At 41.4% G+C, this 25,503-nt stretch overlaps 1 protein-coding gene and 1 long non-coding RNA gene across 12 annotated transcripts in view; one reads left to right on the top strand and one right to left on the bottom strand.

The window, feature by feature from the left end:
• The window catches only part of LOC116960036, a 12,768-nt gene extending 4,078 nt beyond the window's left edge, over positions 1-8,690 (top strand). For 4 of the 10 annotated variants that reach the window (XR_006165749.1, XR_006165751.1, XR_006165752.1 and 1 more), the window contains exons 6-7: positions 304-3,099; positions 4,859-7,413. This is a non-coding gene — a long non-coding RNA (uncharacterized LOC116960036). Of the gene's footprint in view, positions 1-303; positions 3,100-4,858; positions 7,414-8,469 lie in introns of those variants that run through there. The other 6 variants (XR_006165754.1, XR_006165750.1, XR_006165753.1 and 3 more) reach the window with 6 other exon arrangements.
• On the bottom strand, positions 6,402-25,503 carry SEC62 (SEC62 homolog, preprotein translocation factor). Of its 2 annotated transcripts, none has more exons than XM_042797683.1 (8): positions 25,344-25,503; positions 17,031-17,139; positions 16,534-16,639; positions 13,739-13,949; positions 12,209-12,301; positions 9,734-9,794; positions 8,700-8,819; positions 6,402-7,979 (listed from the first exon to the last, which is right to left on the bottom strand). In XM_042797683.1, the coding sequence occupies exons 1-8, from the start codon at positions 25,377-25,379 to the stop codon at positions 7,513-7,515; spliced, it is 1,203 nt and encodes a 400-aa protein (XP_042653617.1). In that variant the 5' UTR covers positions 25,380-25,503; the 3' UTR covers positions 6,402-7,512. The 2 variants fall into 2 exon arrangements, with proteins under 2 accessions (XP_042653617.1, XP_042653622.1); XM_042797688.1 differs by lacking the exon at positions 25,344-25,503 and adding an exon at positions 24,548-24,852.

The following is a 25,503-nucleotide window of genomic DNA, read 5'->3' as shown; positions in this document are numbered from 1 at the left end:
TCCTGTATCCTTTTCTTTTTCCTGGATGTGCCTTTAACTGGGTGTTGCCTCGCTGAGCATGTTTAATGCCCTATTAGATTTTATGCCTTCTCAGCGCAAGGTTAGTAACCAGGGTTTTGCAATGGCTGATGAGCAAGCCGTTGTGGAGTTTCTGTTCCTGAAAGGCTGCATGTCTCAGAAAGACAGTATGGTGTTTATGAAGATTTTAATTTTTTTAATAAAATATTTAACTAACTTTATTTTTGAAGGAAGAAAATACTTGACCAGCGTCCCCTTTACAAGATGTTTTAATTTACTTTTCAGGAATCATTTAAAGGCACAGACAGTGTGCATTTGGATCTTGATTTGAATCATTTGAGGTGCTCATCTTAAATATAACAGGTTTGTTCTTAGGAAGTTCTTGTTGAAAAGAAACTAAATATTTCCATAGTAATTTTAATTTGAAGGCATCTTGTTATAGAATTCTACCTCTGCTTATTCAGTGAAAATCTAGTAAATGCAGTACGTAGTTGATGCCAGCCTTTGTGTATTTTTCAGAAGTAGTGTTTCCTAGATTTGTGTAACCACAATATGTTTTCCCTGTACAAGGTGTAACCTTTCCCAGTGCTTATGATGACACTGCAGTCTCTTTTTTTTTGGCTTGTCTTTGACACAAAGATTTTTTTCAGGGAACTGGAGGAAAGATGGGAAGAGCAAGGCTCTGAAAACTACATTGCATGAACCAGTAATTTGTAAACCCCAATTCATGGCTTGCTGGTCACTGTGACAAGAAATTAAAAACATTAAGACTGAAACCAACATGGAGTGCAGGGTGTGATCCTACTCTCACGTTGGTCACAAACAACAAAACAGAGCTAGTAATCCTCTGTAACCTTTTAGTATATTACTACCTCCTGGTAGACTTTAATTTTAAACAAATTCTGTGGTGGCACTTTCATTTAAAAGGAAGCTAAAAAGAGGGGGAAATGTAATTTCAATCCCATCCTCAATCTGCACAATTCAAAACTACATCTTTTTATTCCAAACAAACAGCCTTTCTTAATTTTTGGTTGAAGACTCATATGCCAGAAAGAGAAAATAAGAGTTTACTGTTAGGGCTAGTGAGAGTCACTCAAGACTCTTCTCTGTGTTTCATTTATCAACTATAAAGGTAAACTGCAGGAGTGTCTTGTAAGCACCTACATCCTTTACTGGATCCAGGATACAGGGTGCTTTCAGGGATCATAAGCTGAGCCTTTTCTGTGTTTGGTTCCTGTTGTATAGGATGAGGATTAATGGTGGTTACCACCTGTAGAGAGTGCTTTGGTCTGTAGCTAAAGTATGATCAGTGTTTACCGAGTACTGTTAGCTCTCTCTTTACTTAACTTGCACTGAAACCATTTGCATAGTGCTAGTACTAACTCTAAACTAATCCTCTCTCAAAAGTCTTTTATCATAAAACAATTACTTTTCTGAGTGGTCATTATTTTCACGTTCAAAAAAGTACACATGGCAAAACGAATGCCTACTGTGTCAGCCAGTAATGGACTCTTTGTGGACACAGTCAGGGAATGTGCCTTTTGTTTTCCTGCACCTGTTGCTGTATTACAAATAAAATCACCCAATGTTTTATTAAATAAAATGAGAATCCCTCATGAAATTGTACCAGCCATTACCAGGAAGTCTATTGAAAACATTCGGCAGCTGTTGAGTCTCAGTTCACTTACACTGATAGGATTGTTTTGTCCTTCTCCTTATGCTCTGAGGAAGCCGCAGCGCGGTGGTGGTGTACAGCAGAGCCTTGGACCATTTCATACCACTCTCCTCTAACTCCCTTTGAAGTATTTGGTCAGAATCAGCAATAAATCATGCTCAACAGTTAAGTACCTATGACTTGTAAAAGTTGATAAGGAGTCAGTGCCCCGGGTCTTAACAGCTAAGTGTTTGTTTTGCAAACATCAGCTTGTATACCCTTACAGCACGGTGGTAAAGCAGGTAAAAATCTACTGTATTATTCTGATTTTATAGAGAGGGATTGATCAGAGAGGTTAAGAATCAAATCAGGCAACCCTTCTTACTAGACAAAATACCCAGGTAGCCTGCGGAGTCCTCTGGAGTGAGCTGGGGCCAGCCTTGCTCAATACAGTTAACTATCACTCTTTCTCTAAAGGTCCCTAACAGAATTGGTCTCTGTCTCTTCTGTATTTAAAAGTCAGTACATCTATCCCATAGCTGTGCTGGCAGCTAGGTGGAGACTCTTTCAGACTGTAGTTCCTAATAAGAGTTGCCTAATTTAAAAGAAAAGGTAACACTAGCAATAATTATGCTAAATGCTCAGCAGTAGATCTTGTGCTAAAACCGCTAAGTTGCACCATAATCACGTTGGAGATTGGAAAATATTTGATAAAGACTTTCTGGTAAAAACAGCGTAATAAAGAATTTTGTTCAAACTTGCATGACTCAAACGTTTCCAGGTTTGTTTTTTAAAATGTATGAATAGCTGGACGAATCCTCAGCCAAGCAGTGATACAGCCCTCACTTCCCACAGCCCCCAGGGCAGGAACAGCAGCGCCTGAGGGCAGAAGGTGCAGCAGAGGACACGCAGTCCCCAAGCATCTCCTGCAGGAACATTCCTTTGATCACGGTGCCTGAGCAGAAGAATTACCACCAGAGTCTGTCTCCTGTCCCGTTTCTGTGATGTTACAAATTTGTGGATCTTCTCTGAATTTATTGCAGTGCAACTCCATGAAGAATTTAGACTCAAATATAAGGAAGGAAGGCAAATGCAAGCTTTCTAGAACTCACTGAAACCTTCCTAGCTGAAAAGTTGAGCTGAAATTATATGCTGCCATGTGCTTCAAGCAGTTGTTGGTGAATGGCTTTGGCATCCCCAGTCTGGCCTGCCATGAATAAAGTCAAGCCAGGGATACCACTAGCTCTTAGGATCCCTGTATCTGCTTCACTTTGCTTGATTTCACAACCAGTCTTTTTGAGCTTATCCTACAGGTGTTTTCAGCCACCTTGAGATAGTCTTCTCCTCTCTTCAAGCACTGACCTGAGGAGGAATCGTCAGAAGGAAGTGACCCCGGATGTTAAAAGGACTCAGGTCTCCCTTACTAAGTAAGTTAAGGCCAGAGCATCTTCCACAGTGTGCTTAAGGGCCAGCACCGTTTTGAAATCACTGCTTGTTGCCATCGGAGCCCTGTGTTAGGATTCTGCACCTCTCTGCCTTACAGACCTAATGCCTGCCTGGAGCCAAAGCTGGGGGCTCCTGCAGCCCGGCTGGCCCGGGAAAGGGCACATGCCGGGGGTGCATCCCGCAGCCTGGGGCCCAGGGCTCTTCTGTGAAGGCAGGACCTGGTGTTGCTTGAAAATCCCATCTTTTACCCCAAGCTAATGGCAGTGCGTAGCACCTAGCTCAGGATAAGGCAAATTTGGGGGGATGGGGATGAAGAGAGGGAGACGTCCCTGTTACAGACAGTTGGGCTGTGCCATCTGCAGCCAGGCCCGTAGGCACCACCAGCTCCCTCAGGCTCTGGAGCACCCAGCGGGGGGAAGCCACTGTGGCATCCCCAGGGAGGAAACCCCTCGGTGCTGCCATTTACCTCTTCCGCAGTGGTCTTCTCTCCAGGTTGTATTTTATTTTGGAAATTGCTTAAGTTTGTGGCAGGTGTGTGTAAATCGTGGCATGCGGCTGGCAGGGGGGGGGGAGGAGAAGGGCAGGGCACAACAGCCAGGCGGGTGAAAAGGGGGTTTATTTACTCTGTAAACTGAGCTCAGCTCGCTTGAACTGCATCTGCCAACAGATCCAGGAGGGATTGTGACAGGGACTTCCAACCGCTGCCAGTAAAACAGCTGCAGCTGGCAGAGGATGTTCCTCTGTTGCCCAATGCTTTTGATGCCAACTGTGAGATTTTGATAGTACTTTGCTGTCATTATGACCCTATCAGAAATGAATTATGTCCTCCGGGGAGCAACCCTGCAAGGCTCTTAGAGCTTAGTGCCACAGAGAAAAACACAGGTGGTTACAGGAAGGAAAATAAGGGGCTAAGCCAGGCAGGTGTATTTTCCACACATCTACATTTAAAGTTTACATACGGCAGATGGTTCCCTCAGCCTTTCTCCTGGTCTAACAAAAGGCAGGCAAGTCCTGGTTACAGTGGAATTTAAGAGTTGGCTGAGGAACTGAGACATTCTCCATTTTTCTTTGTCTGCCCTTCTTCGTGCTGTCTGATGATCTGTGAACTCCATCTGCTATTGATTTCAAACAGAAGCTGAAACAGGCCTAAATGAGCAATATATATGTCTCCTATAAAAGAGATGTATTTAAAAAAAAAAAAAACAGAAAAATCTGCTATATGATATATAGCAGGGGAAACTAAATGCTCCCCGAGCAACTGCTACAAAGGTATTTTGCTATTAGAAGATTGCTTCTCATCACAGATCCAAACATCCCCACCACTGCTGTAACACTTCTACAGATAAAGAAATATGTGAGTTTGTCAAAAAATCATTTTTAATTATTTCTTAATTGCTAGAGAAAGATCTGCCTTTAAGAACACCGAACCACCACAAGTGAGCTGAGGCTGAATCCATGCCTGAGCAGAGCACACTTGGGCCTAACTTCTCTGCTAAATACTGATCTGCATGAAATACTCATTTGTGTTTTACCAGTAATGATTTAATTCCCCAAGTTATGAATAATCATATTTTCTTGCAAAGAGATGAAATCAGGAAATTATATTGTGTATATAAACACTGGGAGGAATATCAGTAAGACCAATATAAAATTTTATTGCAGGAAGGACATTTTAATAGACTAGTTATTTAAATAACTTTCCACTAAATATATAAATATGTGTATATTTGTTCCCCTAAGGTCACCCTAGACTCTGGATGTTAAAAGGCAAAATCAGTAAGAAGAACTTTGAAACGCCCGATGTAAAAGCGGCCTGATGACTAACTGAACATGACCAAGTACCTTTGTGATTTTGAGCTGGAAGCGTTTGTCAGGATACCGTAAGTCCACTCACAATTTTACTATTATTATTTTAATCATTTCTCTCATCTCATTCCAAAATAATTCTAAAATATTTGAGGAATATTTGAAGAAAATGCTAGATTACAGGAATGGGGCACGAAGTCCTTTCCTTAACCACTGAACAGCTCCAACAAGATCTTTCTTCACACTCCTTCCCGAGATTCAGAGCTGTTCACTGCAGATCAAGTGAGAGAGTTTAAGCCCCACTCAATTTCTACAGCAGCGTGAGCTTGGAACTCCAGTCATGCGACTGTACAAATTTTTGATAGTTAATTCTGAGCTCCGGACACTTCTCTGCAGGCGGGTTGCGCTGGCACATCGCACGCGCCCACTGAACAGGCAGCAGATGGCAACGTTACTGAAGTATTTATTATTTGACCGTTTCAACTTTATTTTCTCAGCAAGGCCCTTAAATTGCACTTTTAGGAGGAAACCTACTTGAACATAATTGAAATGCACTGCCTTACTTTTTTCAGCAAGCAGCAGGGGCTCGGGTGGGGGCTGTGAAGCACTGCCCTGCGCTCGCCCCAGCGCTAAGGTGTGACTAGCTGCTGGAGACTCACATGCAGGGTCAGCCACCCTGCTCACGCTCCCAGGGGAAGCACCAGGATCTAACAGAAGGAATCTTCACTACAGAGATTGTCAGAACTCTGCCCCGGCCTGGTGGAAAGCAAGTTACCCAGCAAGCTGCAGTACTGGCTCTTGAGTTCAGATGTTCCAGGAGTTACAGATCCTCGCACAGAAAGGAAGGCAGCTCCATTCTCAACACTGGAGATGAAGATGTGAAATACCCCAAGGAAACCGGCCTCTGTGAGAGCTTAAACCAGCTGCCCGAGCCAGTGACAAGGCAGCTGGGGGCCAAGGCGCTTCGCCATCGCACCGCGCAGACCTGAGGAAGGTCCTGTGATAACATGCCAGGGTCCAGGAGTCAACCCTTTAAGGAAATGGGTCCTTTAATTTTTTGCTGTATTAATAAAAAAAGTGATCCAATTGATCTGTTTCCTTACGGAGTAAATATTCAGATTTAAGAAGCAAATACACCATATCCAGAAATTGTTTATCAATGCACCCATTATGATGTATACATCTGCACAATCTGAAAAATTAGGATCTTCATCCAAAATCCTGATGCTGGAAGGAAGGGGAAGCAACTTAAACAGGAAAAGTTTTCTAAGTCAGTTACTAAACCGTCAAGCTTACCCTTCTCTTCTCTGAGCGGGTTCAGGAGACGATCAAATCTATAGTTACTGTTAAAGTCACCTCGAGGAATGATGCCAAGTCTTTAATTCTTCAGTGCTTAGTTAACCCAAACATCCAGTACACCCTCCAAACACCCAGTAGAAAGGGATGCGCAAGAGAAACTGCACAAACTACTCCAAAATATTTATAAACAAATTATTAATGGTCACTTCATATTAGCTTTGAGTTCCCTGCATTTCTGAACAGATGAACACTCTCCTGCACCTTCAGTTTAAAAAGTATTCCAGTTCCAGAATATAGAAAGGTTTAACATTAAGGCATACATACAGCTATGTTGTTTGCTTTCATTTAATAAAGATCAATTTACTCAAATACATGGAATGTTGGCACAAAACTAAAGCTCTTGTGGAACAGCTACCAATCATACACAAATATTCTGTGAGGTCCTCTTGACTTGCATTTCTCCGATAGATACACCACAAAATGGCTTTAATAATACAAACTGAATGCTGGATCAAATCTCTAAATAATAAGTAGCAGTTAAAGTAAATGGTTTGCTTTATTTGTAAATTATGTACAGAATACATTTATTTTTTTTTTTTAATTATGATGGAGCAGGAGAATGAAAACAGCCATAATTTCCAAACCGTGCTGCTTCCCTCACCCGCTGGAGATGACATCTTTCTCTGAACCAGATGTACAAAACCAGTTTGGATTTCCTCAGTTGCTGGCACGAGAACACTGCAGCCAAATTCAGCACTACCAGCTTTTACATTTTCAGCAAAATACTTCTGCTAAAACTAGCTTTCTTAGGAAAGTTTTCACAATCTTTTGAAAACAAAATCAAGAAAAATATCAAGAAAGCTGTGGGCTAAGAAGGGCTTTACCTAACTAGCTATCAAATAACTAGGAATAATCTGAGATTTGGTCATTCAACTTTTACCTGTTTTACAAAAGCAAGTTTGAGAAGCTAAACTAATTCACCAGTTATGCAAGTACCAGAAAACTATGTTTTTCAGTATGTTTGAGGACGATCTGGGCAATCTATCAATCAATAGAAAACTTGTCAGATTGATAAAACTTCTGTCAATGGATATTAATGATTAACATAGTACCAAGTAATCAAGTTAATGGTTAAAAAAAAAAAAAAAGGAAGGAACTAGATATAAAACTGTTTGGTAACACGTATATTTCAGCAAACAAAGATGCTACTGTATGGTCTATGTTTTGGTGATCAGCCAACAAAGAAAATCCAACCATTTGCACATACTTAGTCCCAAAACCACAGTGAGTTATGATTTTTCATGTGAAGGCCTGCTTTCGGTATCTTCCTCCTCTTCCTCTTCGCAATCCCCTTCGTCTGTTTGCTGTTCCAGTTCCTCTTTTGTGATCATTTCAAAGTCGTTTCCATTTCCACTACTGTGCTGGGACCTGTCGTCTTCACGCCTGTCACTGTCAGTGTCTGAATGCCGCTCTCCTCCTGAACCGTCTGTTCCCGAGTTCCTCGTGGTTTCTGTTTTCCCATCGTCTTCTTCCTTCTTCTCACTATCTGATTTCTCCTCACTGTCATATTTTTGCTGCTTTTTGGATTCTGATTTTTCCTCTTTCTTTAAGTCTGCTTTTGGTCCTTTGTATTCGTGTGTGTACAGGGGCCTGAAGGAGTCAATGAATCCCACGTCTGCTGTAAGGTTTGGCAGGAACCAGAAGTGATGCCTTCCTCCAGTGATGAGCCAGATGATAAGGAAAAGGATGCAGCGAGCTGTATTTAATCAAAAAGGGAAAATTTGGTTTTTATTATAAACATCCACACTGCACTAAGATAACCACTACTAACACCCACCCCAAGCCAGGGGCAGGGGTGCCCTTGGGGGAAAACCTCCCATTCCGCAGTAGCTCTGTGGATTAGTTTGTTCTTACAACAGCTCCCTGCCCCGTGAACCATGTGTCTTATCTGTGATTTCGCTCCTCATCCCCTCTGCTACAGAAATACAAGCCAAGAGAATGCTTTCAAACCCCGGCTACACCGTTCTCACCACTCAATCTGTTCTTGCATACAGTTCTTGGGTTTGTTTTGCTATTCTCCCTTTAAAAACAAAACAAAACAAAACAAACAAAAAACAAAATAACAAAAAAACCCAAAAACAAACAAACAAACAAAACCCGAACAATACAAAAAAACAACCAAACCAAAACCAAACCAAACCAAAAAACCAAACCACAGAGGCAGTAACCAAATCTCCACTCTACAGGGAACACAAACAGGCGACAGAAGCTGAACTTTCTTACTTTCCATGGCACAACTCTGACACCCAGTGGGCAGGAGGGAAATACAGCCCCAGGACCAGCCTGGCTGTTGCCAACAGCAACGTCCCAGAAGGCCAGACGGTGGTGGCACAACTCGGACCCAGTTTAAGAAGTTGACTGGTCTGGGCTTTGCTAGACTCCACCTGCTGATAGAGTGAAGCTGAGCGACACTTACCAACGGCAAGAAGAAGAATACTGGCAACAAAACAGCCTGCGCCTACGCTGAGGTAATAGACACCAACACGCATTTCTGCTGGCCAGAGTGGGAACAGAGTTGCAGCTATAACGGCGATCACTGCACGGAAAGGTAAGGAGAAAGCGTGAGAACCGTGGTTAGTTTTTCCCGGTGCACGGATAGAAGTTCTGGGCTTACTATTTATTCAAGGTACTGACTCAGCACAGGGAGTTACTGATAGTATTTTAGGCCTTGGTTGAAACCTTGTCTAGTCCCGCTGCTCCTGTTTCCATGCTGGGTAGGGAGACGCCATTCAGCAACTCTTAAGTCAACAGAGCTTGATCAACAGAGCCGAGAGAGCTCCTCTGAGGAGAGGGCAGGAGCCAGCGGGCGAGCAGGGAGCTGCCTGTAGCCCAGGCAGCCACAGGGAGCTGGGCAGAGAGTGGGGTGGCCCCACAGACTGGTCAGAGGCCTGGACGTGCCCCCAGGGGATGACCCTGAGTCTTGGGAAGAGTGGTTCTGTCAGGGCAAGGAAGCTGGAAGGTTCAGGCCAAGGGTGTTAGACCAGCAGTGCAGCGGTCTGTTAGGTCACTGATGTCAGTTAACGTCGATACTAATTTAGATTAAAAAAAAAAAAAAAAATTAGCTGACTGGGCTCATCCTGCACAAATACAGGTTCTAGGGTCAGAAAGCTGTCATTCATAGTTTAAAATAATCCCTTGAACATCTGTCACATTTTTCTATAACTCACATTTGCCTCCTGGACAACTTCCTCATTAGCTTAAAGCAAGGGAAATAAACAGCTTAAAAACTTGTGCAAGTTCAGACATTTGCTAAAGCACGTTTCAGCTTTTACCATGTGTAGCCCTTCCACCGCGAGATCAAAATTTATGTAATATGATTGGTACCAAACCATGCTGAAACTGAAGAGCAAAAGCTTTGTCCAGAAAAGACAAACTGCCCCAAGGACAGACAGGCCTGTTGATACTATGCCTACGTTTATGATGCACCCACCAGTATCTACTCTTACTTACCAAGTACAAGTCCCATGGCAAAAGTTTTAAAGTGAACGGGGTCATAGATCCACACGTACACCTACAACAGAAATCATCTGGTTTACATTTGGAAAACCAGCTCTCTAATAAGCCATTTCATTTTTTCCTTCACCCAAATGCTTACTGCCACGCTGTAACACTCGGTGCTGAACAACGGGCCCCGCGGTCAGCACCGTCTCGGGGCAGGGGAGCGAGGGGCTGCGTGTGGCAGGCAGGGCTCTGCTCTGAGCGGGGCTTGAAACAGGTTTCTGCCGGGGGAAGAGGTGCCAAAGGAGGCAGCCAGGCAAGGGGCTGCCCGCCTGCGGCCCCACACCCTTGCCTCGGCTGTGGGACAATGACAATCTGAGCCTCATGGCAGGAGGCCAAAGGACCCCGCGCTGCTGAGGCAGGGCACAAGGCAGAGCTGTGCTGGAGGCTTCCGGCTGGGAGGGGGAGAAGGAAGGGCAGGAGTTTCCCTACTGTGTGAGAAAAACAGTGGAAATCTCAGACTGGAACTACTTCATGAAAGTAGCTGTACCCAGAGTAACTTACAGGTGATGTAAAATGTTGGGAAAACAGTCACAGTAAAATCAGTGGGGAAAGGAGAGATTAAGAAATATCACTGAGTCAAGGTTTGGTTTTATCTTTCTGTATTCATTAATGTTGCTCAGCATGAAGCCAAAACACTTGTAAAAAAATAAAAAGTTTCTCAAGTTCACCAAGTAGAAACAAAAAGTACTTCTAGCTTTGAAGATTCCCTTAAGAGAAAAAACAACAGACTAAACATACAGAACAAAGCAACCAGCTGAAATGCTCAGTTCAGCCTAAGTCCCATTCGATGGCCGCAGGTAATTGCACCCTCTGTTATCTACTTGTCTGCAGCTGCAACACTCGGTACCAAATGTTGATGCTAGAACTGTGGAGCCATTTGAATCCGATTTGTTCAGCCTTATTAAAAAGCTTCTTGGTAAAGTGCAAGATTTTCTGAACCAGAAAGATAGGATCTTTTTTTGTTATCAAACAAAACAATGTGAACCTTAGCTATTAACTGTGAAAAGCAGCTGCTGATTACTGGAAACCAGCAGCCTGCATAGCAGATGTGTTAATACGAACTACCAGGAGGACATGGGAGGGGCAGTAATACAGTTTTTCAGTGATGCAACAAATACTCAATATTCTACTTCTCACGGGATGTGAAAGTTGACTGTATGCAGTCAACAGCGGTTGCTCTGCTGCCAGTCAACTGTTCTGTGAGCCCAAACTGAAGATCATGACTGGTGACTGGGCAACAAGACAGTGTGTAATATTTAGGATTTATGGGCACAAAATAATGAAGAAAAGGGAAAAAACAGCTCTGATGTAAATACACAATGACTGGCTCTAAATTATCTATTACTTAAAAAAAAAAGCTCTTGGGAGTTGCAGTTCTTAAAAAATGCCAGCTCATTAATAAAAATGTAAATGATGTTAAGAAAAGAAGTAAATACTGTTATACTGCAAATACAGTTCCGCGCCCTCATTTTGAGTGCTGCATGCCATCCTCATTACTCCGTGTAAAGACAAGAGGGAGGATCAGGGGCAGGTGTGGTTCTATAGGAGGTGGGATGAAACAGAGAAAGGCAAGGTGTAAAAGAACTGACTGAAGAGCACAGTAAAGATACATAAAGGAAGCATGTTTTCCACACAGGTGATTTATTTACAGTGTTCGCTGCCATGTGTATTCGACAGCCAAAGGTGTATGAGAATCTCAGGGGAGGTTCCAGTACAGTGACACACAGCATCAACACTGAGCACTGTAAAATTTGGCTGAAGTAGAGACCTACCACTTATCCCAAATCTTAAAAGCACAAATATGACTCTGCACATGACAGAGCTGTTAAAGATTTAAATTCTTTAATCCAGGAAAGCAAAGTACAGAGAAGTGTTTAAGACCACAATTTCAGTGGTAAAGCCAGGGTGAGAATTCAGGAATGCCTGTGTCACCTATCTGCTCAGATCACAAAGTCAGGCAGCCTGTGGGTGGCCGATATTTTTGATTTCCCCTGCTGTGATTAAACATCATGCTCTAAAAGGCTTGTGTTTTGTTCAGAAATATTTCAGCATGGCAGTGGCTGCAGGATGATTCGGGTGGGGAGAGACCTCTGGAGGTGTCGGGTCACCCTCCTGTTCCAAGCAGGGTCAGCCCCGCGGCCAGGCCAGGCCACTCGGTGGGCACCGCGGCTGCAGAGCGACACACGTAAACAGCTGGCAATTAACTTTTCTTTTAGATTGTTTTGAAGTTACTGTCCTACATTTATCTCCCTCTAACCTCTTTGCAAATATCTAAAAATCTGATGTTTCAAGATCAGCCATTGCATTGCCATTAATTTTTCTTTCAGTGTGTCAGGAAAGAGTTTGCAGAAATCCAGTAAATGAACCCCTTATCTGACAATAGTACATTGACACTAGAAGTTAGAAATAACCCGTAAATCTTACCTCATTTCCATCCAAGAAAACTTGGTCTTCGTGTGGCTCAAGTTTAAATTTCCTCTTAGTTTCCTTTTTCTTGGGTGTTCCTGGGGTCTCATCCTGAGGACAAACACAAATTATATATATTAAAAAAAAAAAAAATCAAGAGGGTTTTGCTTTCTGGTATTTGAATACAGTGAGTCTGATAACTTTTCACAAACTTAAGATCATGTTCAAACTCTTTTTTAAGTAAAGATGCTTTATTTCCTCCTGTTCTCATTTATTACCAACTGGGTACCTCAAAAACAAAGGAAAATTGTAAAGAAAGAGAAATGTTATTTTTAGTTAGTGTCTAAGGACTAGACTACGACTTCAGGATTACATTATGTCTTCAGATACACAGCAGAGCTTTGCTGGTATTAACAGAAAGTCTTCACAAAGATCAAGAATGGAGTCCAACACTTCATCATCACTATCTTGATTAGAATTATTTGGTAACTTGGTGCCATGCTTACCACATAGGCATCCCTTCAGAATCAGCTTCTGCCTGTTTATTCTCTATCCTCCTCAATCTCTTTTTCGATCTAGTGCTTCCTCTCCCCTGGCTCCTGTTTTCTTCCCTTGGCTTATTTCTTTGCCTGAAATTAACTCCCTCATTTTTGTCCTGTGTTGTTGTTCAAGTTACAACTCACTGGCTTATATAATCTACTAAATTGTCCGTTCAATAATTAATGATTAGTTTAAAAATTAACATTACATTTAATAACTCTCCAGATGACAGCGAACTGGAGTTCATAACTTTCATAATCAGCATTTTAAAGTACCTCAAGAGTTAGGTAATCTTATACTGGCTTCTATGTTTAGACTGCCAGCAAGATGGTTTTGTTTATAATTCTTTTATTAGCCGTGTAGTTTTCTTCTGAGTTCTAAACCTTTGTACAACACGTAGACTACAGCTCTCACTAAATGCGCCATTATTTCACTTAGGACTGTCTGAATGAGAGTAACTTTTGAGCACTGTCCTGCTAACTCTCACTGGATTCATACCCCTTCATACAGAAGATAAAACACATCCCTGCATCAAGTTTCCCCTCCAGGTTCTTAACGTTTTAACTTAGGAATTCTGTTCCGCTAATAAAATAAATCAGGAATGAAAGCATAAAAAAAAAAACAAACCCAAACATGAAAACTTGTACAGTAATAATAGTTCGAACTTTATCTATATGTCTGTGGATGCTCACGTACACTTGTGCAAAGCATGGCTGCCCACTGCAGCTGAAGACAAGTAGTTTTTGATGAACTCGGGCCACATTAGGAGTTGATGAGGTACAAAGGCCCAACTGAAGCCTCTTCTTTGGTCTGGATCAAAACTCCGAAGTTTTAAACAATAAAAATAATTTAAAAAAAAAAAGCAGTATATTTTAGAGATGCAAGGGGACAAAAGAAGGTATGTTACATTTTAGAACCACCAACCACACTTTTAAGCCAATGTAATCTTAACAATCAGTTCATGTGTTCTGCTACAGGTTTGTCTCTTCTCTTACAGTCAGTACTTACCTTCTTACACTCCTCTTTTTCACCATCCTTTTTCTTTTCCTTTTCTTTCTCCTTCTTAGTTTTTTCATCTTTTCCACTTTCCTTCTTGCTCTTTTTCTCCTCTTCTTTCATACTCTCACCTTTTCCTTTTTCCTTTTCTTTCTTCGTATCCTTGTCAGGTTTCATTTTCATCACTTTTAATGCTCGATGATAGAACTGTTTTTTCAGGAGTCTTAAAATGAAAAAAGTCAAATGATACATTTAAGTGTGGTTGTGATAACAACATTTACACCCAATTACATTAGATAACATTCTAGATTATCTAATATGATCACGAATAGCATGACTGAAAGACAGAAGTCACCATCATCTGCTCTATTTGCAGATAAATTCACCAGATCTAGTTATCCTGTGTCTTACCTCTCGCTTTGCTTTTTTTTTCACCTGTTCAAAACAAAATCATACTTTTCTGTGGCAGCATTTTGCATAGCTATAAATGAATACACAACATGGAGGATGGAGAAAGCCACCAGGTCAATTTAATTGTCTTTCCCATTAATGCAACTCCATCTAATATCTACTTTCAAGTTCATGTCAATGCATTTCACAGCAAAAATAAGAAAGTGGACATCTGGCTTATCCTTGGCAAGAGATGCACGATGAGTAACATCCCCCTGTTGAAACTGTGGTACATATGTAAACATTCTATTCGTGTCAGCTACAAACACACCTTACAGCACGTGTTCCTATGGCCAGCGGGGCACCAGGAAGTAGTATTTGGTAGTCTTAAGGCTGTCACAAGTAACGTCCTTGAAAGGATCGCAGCCACATTCAGAACAGGAAGAGCAGTACAGAATTGTGCTCGTCAGACCGTGAGGAAGCAGCAGGGTGTGAAATCCAAGCACTCATTCACACCGAAAATCGACAAATCGATTTCATTTGTCCTTGGTTTCTTTCACCTCTTGCTGCAGAGCAAAGCCTTACGCTGGACTGCTTGCTGAATTAGGAAAACTCACTAAAGAGAGAGAAGTTATTCTACCAATAAAGCTTACGTGCATGCTGACTATCAAGCAAAGTTGTTTCAGGTATATAAAAATCCTTCCTTCAGACAACGGGTGACATGGATTCTCTTTTTCTCTTTCTAGCACTAGAAAATCACTTGTTTGGGAGAAACTACTTTTCTTCGCAGCTGGAAGTTCAGGGGGCTCAGGGACAGGCCAGGCCTGGCCCACGGGACAGCTCTTTCCCTTGCAGGAGCTGCCTCTGCCAGAACATAAAACGATGGGAGCGTGCAAGACCTACTGCTCGGGGCACACAGCCCCGGGGCATCAGCACGGCCAACAGCCGGGTCCTGAAGCGGGACAGACCTTGACACAACTACTGAAGTCCAGATTGCTTTGCTGCTTCCTGGCTTGTCCACCCTCCATAGATCTGAACAAGGCATTACTGATGTAGCTTATCTGTGAACAAAACTCTTCAAAAGAAAACTTACTGAACAGAGATCACTATACAAGTGTACCAGGAGAACCTACGTCCTGGAACAGCATTCTGAATTCAGTTAGTAACTTGCTTTAAAAATGTAGCTCATCAATGCAACTGACACAGGATGAAGGAGCAGGATCTGATATTTGGGGTTTGTTTGATAGGATAAACAAGCAATAGGTGCACCAAGAGAGTTAAGGGACTTGTTTTTAATATGAATAAGAGCCTAAGCAACCTCTTATACTGAAGGGATTATTTTTGCATTAAGATACTCCTCCACCCCTTCCAAACTGCAAAGCAAGTAGACAGTGCTAATGATTAAACTCTGAGAATGGCTTCCGTGACCAAAGGCGGCCTCGGCATTATTAGCAATATAGAAGTGAGCAAGAGAAACCCGAGTGCAGGCGTGGTATGGTGCCAAATGGATCACCAGGGCACGAAACGATACTGGTGATAAAAATCAGTGCCGGAGAACAGAAGGTTGATCTGATTTTCTCTGCACACTACACAGGCATTCTGTACACTGCTGGAGCTGAAGGACTTGACCAACTGTGGTCTCATCTGATGCTTTAGTAACTGAAGAGTGAAGACACAGGCTCTTACACCTCAGTCCAAAGACTCTGGAAGGCAAAACTTATTTTGCCGCTTGCATTAAAGTAATGCTTTTTTTCTAATCTTTCTTGAAGAAATCAGCAAAAGGATTAAAGTTCAAACACAGAATCAACCCTGCCTCAGCCCTGGAACTGGGGGCAAGAATCTCACCTTGCTGGATGGCCATCTAAGAAAGGCCAGAAAAAAAAATACTAAATACTAGCCATATTCTTACTTTTTAAGCAGCTTTCGTAGAGCTCTCCGAGTGTAGACAGCCCTCTTAACCCTGTGTGTCTGCCCCAAACAGGGTATGGTCAGAATAAGCCATTCATCTAAACAAAACCCTTGGTGTACAGTAAGCACCAGGGACACACCATTTGAGAGGCATAAATCAAACCTCGAAGTCCAGCTTCTGCCACGATGGCTGACTAGGTCAGCAGGATGGAGAGATTTGAGAGCTCCGACCCTACTAACTTAAAATACCTATAAAATTTAGGAAAATAATTTTGTTCATTTTGCTGCCACAAGCAGCATAATGAGAGTATTACAGAGTTTTGAGAACAAAGATAATGAAACTACATTATTTCCACCCTCAAACACAGTAATAAGAATACAATCATTTTAACATACAACCACAAATGTTTTAGAATACATGAAGCCTAACTGAAATTGTTTCCTAAACAAGAAAGACACCTTGACAACTATACTTGTTAATAAAATTGATGAATTAGGCTAGGTCATACCTGTTGCAGTAATCAACTACAGACTCTCGAGTTGTAAATAAAGCCTCTTCTCCTTTCTTTGCCTTTGCCCATTTAGAATCCAGGAGGCAATCCACAGCTTTTGAGGCTAGAGGGAGAAATGGAATTAAAAATTAATGACATTTATTTTAACACAGTTTACATTCCTCGAACCATATCAACCAGTCGGTTCTGGTGATGTTCCACATCCTCTCAATCTTTAAAGTAAGATTAGCCACTATTCTGAAATACAGCACTCCTGACAACTACACACCTTTAAATCACAGAGTGAAAAGTTTATTGTGTTTACTTCAGGCTGATAAGATTAATTTTATGGCTATCTAATGCCTAGATAAGTTTTCAAAAATCAAACTGTAAAATCAGTACTTATTAGATAAAGAACTAATAATAAAAACAAAACAGCCCCCCCCCCAAGTACAATGTTAGAATATTTTATTTTAAAAACAGAAGTTTCATTCTCTGGTTAAAAGTAACCCTACCAATAAAATAATCAACTCGGTGGCCCATCATGTTGGTGGATTTTGTTGGACAGTTGAAACGTAAGTATTTAGCAACAGCCTTCTCCTCTTTGAATGGCTCACCGACCTCCTACAATAGTAAAAGTGCAAAATTAATACAGTTTTAAACAGATGGGAAAGACACTTACTTGGGCTCAAAAAACAGATATTGCAAAATCCTCATTATTTTATGGCAATATATAAATAACAAATATGAAGATGTGAAAATAGGTCAAGTAATTTTGCCCGAGAACTTTGTCTACATAAAGTAAAAACCCCACTGCTTTACAAACTCCTTTAGCAGCTCTGTAAAAAGAGAAATCTATAGGAGGAACTGAGAGGAAAGCACTGAGCACACGAAAAGCTGCTTAAGGCATACAGGCTTGGATGAAAACAGTTGTGAAGTCAAGAGCAAAGAAAAACAAGAGTGAGGAATGAGCATGTATGAAATGACAGCAATGCAGGTGTTATCGACATAATACAATGCAGCTTGAATTTCATGTGAAAGAGGAGAAAACCACACTGCAAAGAAGTTGAAAGATCTGGCTAGAAAATTTCAGTACCACTGCATGACTACAAAGTGACTTAAACTTGAGAGTACCAGGGAGGAGATTCTTCCAGCCTAGAGACCAGGGACATCAGTATGAAGGACACAAATGTCAAAACAGCCAGTTTAGGAAAAGGGAGCCCTGAGTGTGCACGCATTCATAAATTCTGTGTATTTACCAACCTGCAGAAAAGGTAAGAAAATTCAAAGATTTGTAAGACAGAAGGATGGAGATGGGCATTTTATGTAAAATTCAGACCTAATATTTGTAAGAAGGAAGACCTTTCTAATGTTCCCGCTTCACAGAAACACACCTGAAACAAACATTTGGCATATTACACCGACTCATGCAAACTTCCTCAAAAATTCCTTTCTGTAAGAGTGCTTTTAATCAGTAAGGCCTAATTCTCTAAATTCCCCTGCTACTCACAGATCAATGACAGAGAAACACTAGGACATCTTTTCAGACTGCCAGTACCTTTTCTGTACCTATTTTTCTCATGCTGGCCTAAGAAATACATTACAGAAGCCACAAAACAGATTGGTGATTTACAGGAATATATAGAATTCAAAGATGCTATTTAGAGACATAATGTTTTTAAAGGTCAATAAACATATAGAACCTCCATTACTGCTTTTAAGATGTGTAATCATAACATCACAAGAAGCATGTTAAGTGAAAATGCAAGGTCAAATAAATGTTGTTACACCAGAATAAAAACTTCAGATGGTGAGAGCTGTTAATTTTTAAAATCAACTGGTTAATGAATTATCCTTCTGGATGGGATTGTTGCTTTTCCTATCTGAGAACAATTTTAAAAAAGAATAATATAGACTTAAGATAAGAAAATGACCAAAAGACTCCATAGTTTCTTAGTTCTGAGATTACTGAGATTTTTAGAGTCTAAATTCTTCATATATATGTAGAAATATGCTCTCACACTCATCAGTTAGTTTCAAAACCAAGTGCCCAATTAGGCCAGATGATCCTAACAGTATTCACCCAGATTACATTAACTCCTCCTCCGTGTTCAATCCTTCCCCCCCCCCTTCTTTTTAAACTTTAAAAATCCATACAAAACATCAGATAATGCATGGAAAAGTATTCACTAACTGACACTGCATGTACGCACGATAGTTTATATACTGGGGTTTGATGTCCCCTTATATGGTACAGTTGTACCAGGAATTGTAAATCACTGATGAACCTACCAAGTTTGGTACCAAAACAGATTTGGTTTAACAGCAAGAAGATGAGTTACAATGTATTTAAAGAAAAATAAGCAAAGGTGTGCCACCCTTACGGTAGGGCACACATGCCAAGGCACCATGGAGACTGGTAACTACATGCACCAACTGTGTTTCAAAATGCTTTTCTAGTGTTTCCTACCAGCAAATTAAACTGGGAAAAACAATTCACGAGGCAAATGTTGTTCCTCACAGCACAGACAGTAAAACAGTCAGAGAAACTACAGATGTTCACGTCAATGTTAATTCCTCTTTTTTTTTTTTTTTCTTCCTAAAATATGTCTGATTCTGCTAGGTCACATGATGTGCTCTACAGGCAGTGGCTGGCACCAGGAGATTATTTTTTTCTATTATTATTTCTGTTCACTATCTATTGCTTTGTCCTTTTCTGTGGGATAGTTTCATACCATCCCAAACAAAAAAAGCTTCCCTGTGAGAGAGATTGCCACAGTTTAACTGAGCTCATTCTGAGAAACTTCCCCCTACAATTTAATCTCCACTTTCATCCCATTGTCATCCCTTTATTTGCAGAGCCAGGCTTCTGTTAAAATATTAACTCAGATGACTGACAGAAAATAATATTACATTTCATTATAAAGTGAAATCAACAAAAGCTGAAAATTTCAGTATCCTAAGCACAACTTTTTAAAGATGCAGTTCCAAAGATATTTATGTTCACTTGTAAAAACAGCCAAAACCCAGACACTTTAAGCCTCCTTATACCTTTAGAAAATATTATACAAATTAGTCAAGTGGTAGTTACCAATAAATTATAAAGCTTTAAAACAGATGACACAGCCTTAAAAAGCATATGAAAACTTCCTGATATTTAAAGTTTGCTTTTACAGGAAAGACAGAAAGATTCAAGAAACATCTCAGGCAATATATTTCTGGAATGTTGTAAAATGTCTTCTTATTTTAAAATTCTATGATTAAACTGTTTTCAATTAATAAAAAATAGTGTAGTGCCAAGCTTCCAAATACTTCTACTCTAGATTTTGTTTTAGACCTTTGCATCTACTTTGATTTTATATATCAAAAAATGCATGTTGTCACTAGTCAGCATGTAAAATTTAGAGATTTATGATCCCCGATAATTTACAAACTCTGGAAGAATGCCACTAAAAATAAAATCAAACCCTATTATTTATCTAGGCAGAAGAACTCCGTCTACAGGAAGGCAGGCAAAGCAGTGTTCAGCCTGCCTACCTACTAGAAATGCACTGACATTTAAAAAAAATTTAAGAGTAATTTTCAAGCATTCCTATCAAAATCCTGCCCTATGTAAAATGACACAGAGATTTTCAAACCCAGGGACCTTCCAGACCCACTGAAATTAAAGGAAAACCCTGATCAAATAATGTTTTTACCACTATCTCCCAAATCAAAATACAGCACAGTGCGTTCTAAACTTCCTTCACCACACTCATGTAATTCCCAGTTAATTCAACCTCCAACTGGGACTGCAGCAGCAAAGAGGCCTGTATACATTAAAAATAAAAACATCTGAACTGAGCTATCAAAACCAGTTTGCCCATGAGCTTCCTTCTCCCCCTCATCTCTACCCAAGTAGAACTTATTCAGGTTCACTCACTCCTGTAAACACTTAATGGATGTCAAAAGGCCAGGGCATATTTGCTATTTGAAATTTCACTCATTTTTTTTTTTCCCCTTTGCATCACAATTGTGAGAAGACAGGCACGACCCAAGACAAGATGACTTCCTTCCGTAACACTGCAATATAAACAAGGTTTCTGGAAAATCAGAACAGAGTAAATGATGACTATCACTAACAAGACAAGTTATTTCATGTGCAGACAAAGGCGTTACAAGTATTCACGCTCCTCTGTTTTAAAGAGGTCATCAGAATTTTTTTAATTTCAGTAAAATTAATATCTAGTTTATTTCTTTGCTCTTACATCTGAGAGCTTAGATTTGCAGAACACCATCCCTCACAGAATTCTGAAGCCTACGAGTTTATGCAGTTTTCAGATAAGGAGATGAAATTTAAGCACATTTGTCATGCGCAGCCCGTGTTTCAAGCAAAGAGGCTACATCAAAAATGACGCTATGTCAGCTCATGTTCCATTCCTCACACCTCTCCCCATAAGGACACAACAACTGCATTAGCGTTATCTTCTCTGAAGAGGGTCTGAGCACATCAAAGCTTGGGCTGAATTGAAAGATTCTTTTTCCTTTCCCTGTTGACTCTCAGTGTCATAGACTAGAAGACGTTCTGTGCCAGGCGAGTGGGTACTCCTCATCCATCCTGCTGAAACGTTTATACTTTGCCCAAAATAAATCAAGGTGCAGGAAGACAGAGAAAAAGCACACAAATTAGCATGATTCAATAGATCATTGGGTGCGAGTGGGTAGAGGGGAAACAAACATGTTAGGGTCTTGGGACTTGCTCTTAGGACTCCATCTATGTTTTCTTCAGTGACTAGTAAACATAAAATTGTCCAACTCTTGCACTGATGACCAGTACATGGATTGCCGGAGGTCTCTTAAAAGAAACTGTGGTAGAGCCATGCAGAGAAACCAGTTCTTCTGGATGACTGTGGCTGCATGCTAGCCACAAGACATTAACTTTTCTTTATAGAAAAAGATTAACAGATTTCATTTTTTTTTTCCTACACATATCCTATAAAGTATTTGTTTTCTTCCTTCTTTCTTTTCAGTTATCACTAATTTGTTTGAGCAAAAGCTGTAAAGATACCAGTTCTTAAATACATGCCAAAGTAGCAATGTACAATACTTTGAAGCCAAAACATGCCGGCTCCAGTCCTCTTCTAACCTTAGGCCAGTTGGTTTGACTATTTCCTTTCCCACGTCCAAAAATGTAACTCAGATTTTCAAGAGACAGCAATTCTTGCTTTACTGAGAAGTGAGGCTGCTACTTTTAATTCATCATTTTCTGCAGTCTTCCCCCCCTCAATCTTTCCTTCTTCCTCCTCTATCACCTGACACCATTCACTTTCAGAGAAGTTATTTAGCCAATATTTGTTATCATCCCACTCAGCTTTATTAGAATTTATGAGAAAATAAAGACAAATGGGCAAGCTGAATTAAAACCTGAGTTACTGAAAAACCATTGCATTGTCATTTCTGAAGATCTTTTCCATATTCAGAAAAAGCTGTAGCATGGGAAGCAGCAACACAGCTATTGCAAATTTTCCTGCCAGCAGAGCCCAAATCAAGACATGGCAGAACTGTAGGCTACAACAGTTAATACTGACTAGTAGATGTCCTTCATCAGGAGAATCTCAAAGCTTGAACCCAGTGATTCAAAAGAAAAAAGTAAACAAGGAAAGTACATGTCATTAATGGCATGTACACAGCATTGATGCCACCTCAGCCATCAATTTGCAGTGAGACATCTCCCTAAGAACTATTTTCTCTATTCACAAAAGCAGTATTTATATGCATTAACATTTTTAGAGTAGAGGACGCAGCACTGAGGTGCTATGCAAGTGCTATTAATTGCAGAGCAAAGATAAACAAAACTTCACACGGGCAGAATAAAACTGTGCACAATGGAATCCGGCCAATGTAATTAAAACTTAATGCCTACTTAACAGTCAAATTGCAGACCTGCCAACAAAGTGCCACGTGTTACCCAGCTGAATGCTTGTCAACGTAGCCAACTCTGAAGACTTTGTGCTTAAGTATTTCAGGATACATATGAAACTGCACTTTTTTTCCAATAAATTAAATAGCTTTGATCAGGTTGCTGGAGTAACAGGCATTCAAAGACATCTCTCATCTTTTGAGATGTATCTGTCTAAAGAAAAAATATTAAATTAGCCATTAGATGACATATGTTGTTTTTCTTTTAGTAAGTCCTTTATATACAGCTGGCATACTTGATTTCAGCAATTTGAATCACGTTGGAACCCACTGGCTCGAGCAACCTGCATCCTACAGAACAGTCACTTCTCACTGCTGCATGTCTGAAGTAATCTCCATATTAATTACAGTTAAATTACCATCAGGAATGACACTTTGAAAACTCTACCTCTAAAATGTCTTTATTCAAACTTTTGAAGTCAAGATTTTGGCAAGTTCTGTAACTTTCAGCTTGTTGCCAGAGGAAGTCTAAGCTATGCAATACAGATTGGGCAATGTGTCTTCTTTTATGAAAACATGTTCTATAAAACACATCTTTTCTGTTATCGCTTCTGATGGAAAAGACAGAAAGTAGGCTTGACAGAACTTTGACCTATCGTACTGAGACTTTTTTCATGTCTCACCTCATGTGTAGCTAGCTGACCTAACTCCCATGATTCCAATCTTGATGGCAGACAAAATCCTATAAAAATTATTCAGAAGCAAGGTTCTGTACATGTAGTATTTGTAACTGAACTCTATTACATTAGCTTCCCTCACAGCTAAATACACCGCCTCCTCCTAAGAACCCTACTCTTGTCAAGAAATACAGCTCTACTTAATGACAGTGGGGTATTCAAATGTCAGACTTGCATACAGTATGATAAATAGTCTCTTTATTAACGGGTACTTGTCACCTTAAAATAAGTACATGCTTCTAAAGGACTTGAAACACCTACAAATAAAAACCCCGCACTTCATTTTAAAATAAGAAACTTGCAGCATTACCCTGAAACATGACAATCATACTGTAACTATGCCAATAAAGTTTAAAAACCTTAAAAAACCCGAAACCAACTACTAAGAAAATTACAATTTGTTTTATTCACTGACCAATTAAGAACACCCTTCGGGCATTCAATGGTATTCTTTGTTCCACGTCTTGTCTTCCCATTATCGTGGACATACACTGGGAAGCTATTAAGACACAATATACATTTATCGACACAATTATATCACAAATTTAGGCCACAGTCTTAAACCTGAAGTGATAACACCCAGACATCGATTTAATTACTAACAATCTGGGAAATACTGTTGCTGCTAACAGGCTGGAAATAAATCATGTGCTTAAGTGTCTGCAAGACCACAGCCTTGGCTATTATACAAAACACTGAAATACATTTAACTTGTTTTTGATGGATGCTTTACTGACCTGTTGTCATCCTCAGTAAGGGACATTCTATAGCGACTATGAAACCAGAATGAATCTGTAATGTTTTATGATAATTCACTGAATGCCTATGATTGATAAAGTTTGCTTAACAAGATTTTGATTAACTACTCTTCACATTTCTCACTCCCTCCACCCCAATAATTTGAATTAAAGGGAAAAGAAGGAACCATTACAAGTACAAGCACATCTCCATCTTCTTAGGGGAAGAGAAAGTGGTCTGGGAAGGGAAAGGATGAGAAAGGAGAGGGCAACAATGCAGAGGATGACATATGAAGCTTACATTGTTGAATGGCTCTCGTGAATATTATCTGCACTTACAGCAGAGCAATAAATCCCAAACAAACACTATTTAGGCTTAGTGTTAATAACACATGACAGTAACAGCCATTACAGTAACTGATGCAGTAACTATGCCCAAAACATACATTCAGAACTCTGTAAAACTCACTGTTAAAGTTACATATTGAAAAGTCCAAACTCCCAGGTAAGTGAAAATACCTAAGCAGCCTTCACTTTGCCTTTACGTGACATCACATAACTATCACTACATTTTAACACGACCTCAAAGCTGATTAGGTCTATTTTTAGACGTGGTTGTTTGTTTACGTTTTCTAAAAAAAACAAATTTCCTTTCCTTACCACATAATTTCCTGGCTGGGGCACCTTTGTTTTTAAGGTGCTTATACCATCTGTCCCACGTCTTTTGCTTACGAACCGCCGGAACAGACACGCTGGTTGTCAGCTCCAGGCTAAGGTGGCCGCTTGCCTGGGTATTCGGAGTGTTGTTACACCACATAAAGCTATTGCTCGGCATGGGTAACGGGTGAGATCCTAAGCATAATACGGCGATTAAAACCAGGTAACAGCTCGAAACCTCACCCTCCGGTCATCGAGAAAGGCGATGTACTTTCGAGGGCGCAGACCCGCCGGGCCCTCGGGCAAAGGGGGGGCCGGGGCTAACGGCTGGGCCGGGCGCCCCTCAGCCCCCCGCCGTCGCCCCGCAGCACCCCCCAAACGCTCCTACCTGCGCTTCGCCGCCACCGCGTAGCGGGCTCCCGCTTTCCCCCGCGTTTACTAGGATTTACGAAATTTGCTAGAAAATTCTGAGGAAAACCTGCCGCCCGGTGCCCGCCCGGGTTTTTACCGGGCTGCGGCGAGGCGCTCCCCCCGCCTGCGGGGCTCCCGCTGTCCCCGCGGCGAAGCCGCTTCCCCTCACCGCCGGCTCCCGCCCGGCACCGCCCGCCGCCGCCGCCGCCTCGCAACGGGCAACGGCGTCGGGGCGGGGAGGCCGCAGAACCGGGAGGGGGGGGGGGGGGGTAAAGATCCTCCGAGGGGCGGCCAAGCGTCCCGGCGCAGCCCACCCGGCGAGGCCGAGCCGCCCCCTGATGCCGGGGAGGGAGCAGCGAGCCGGGCGGGGAGGGAGAGGCTCGGCTACCTGGATCCGCTTCCTGTGCCTCCGCCGCTCCGCCATGTTGTCCCCGTCTGCTCCGCCGGTGACGTGAGGCCGGGGGGGGCGGGGGAGGTGGTGGCGGAGGCCTCGCGAGAGGCGGCGGGAGCCGGCGGAGGGGCGGGAAGGCCGCGCCCCCTCAGCTTCA

The sequence above is a fragment of the Tyto alba genome, unplaced genomic scaffold (genome assembly GCF_018691265.1).
Source record: "Tyto alba isolate M040663 unplaced genomic scaffold, T.alba_DEE_v4.0 Super-Scaffold_10, whole genome shotgun sequence".
Classification (NCBI taxonomy): Eukaryota; Metazoa; Chordata; class Aves; order Strigiformes; family Tytonidae; genus Tyto; species Tyto alba.
Note: the sequence above shows the minus strand (reverse complement) of the source record. Positions and strands in the feature narration are given on the sequence as shown.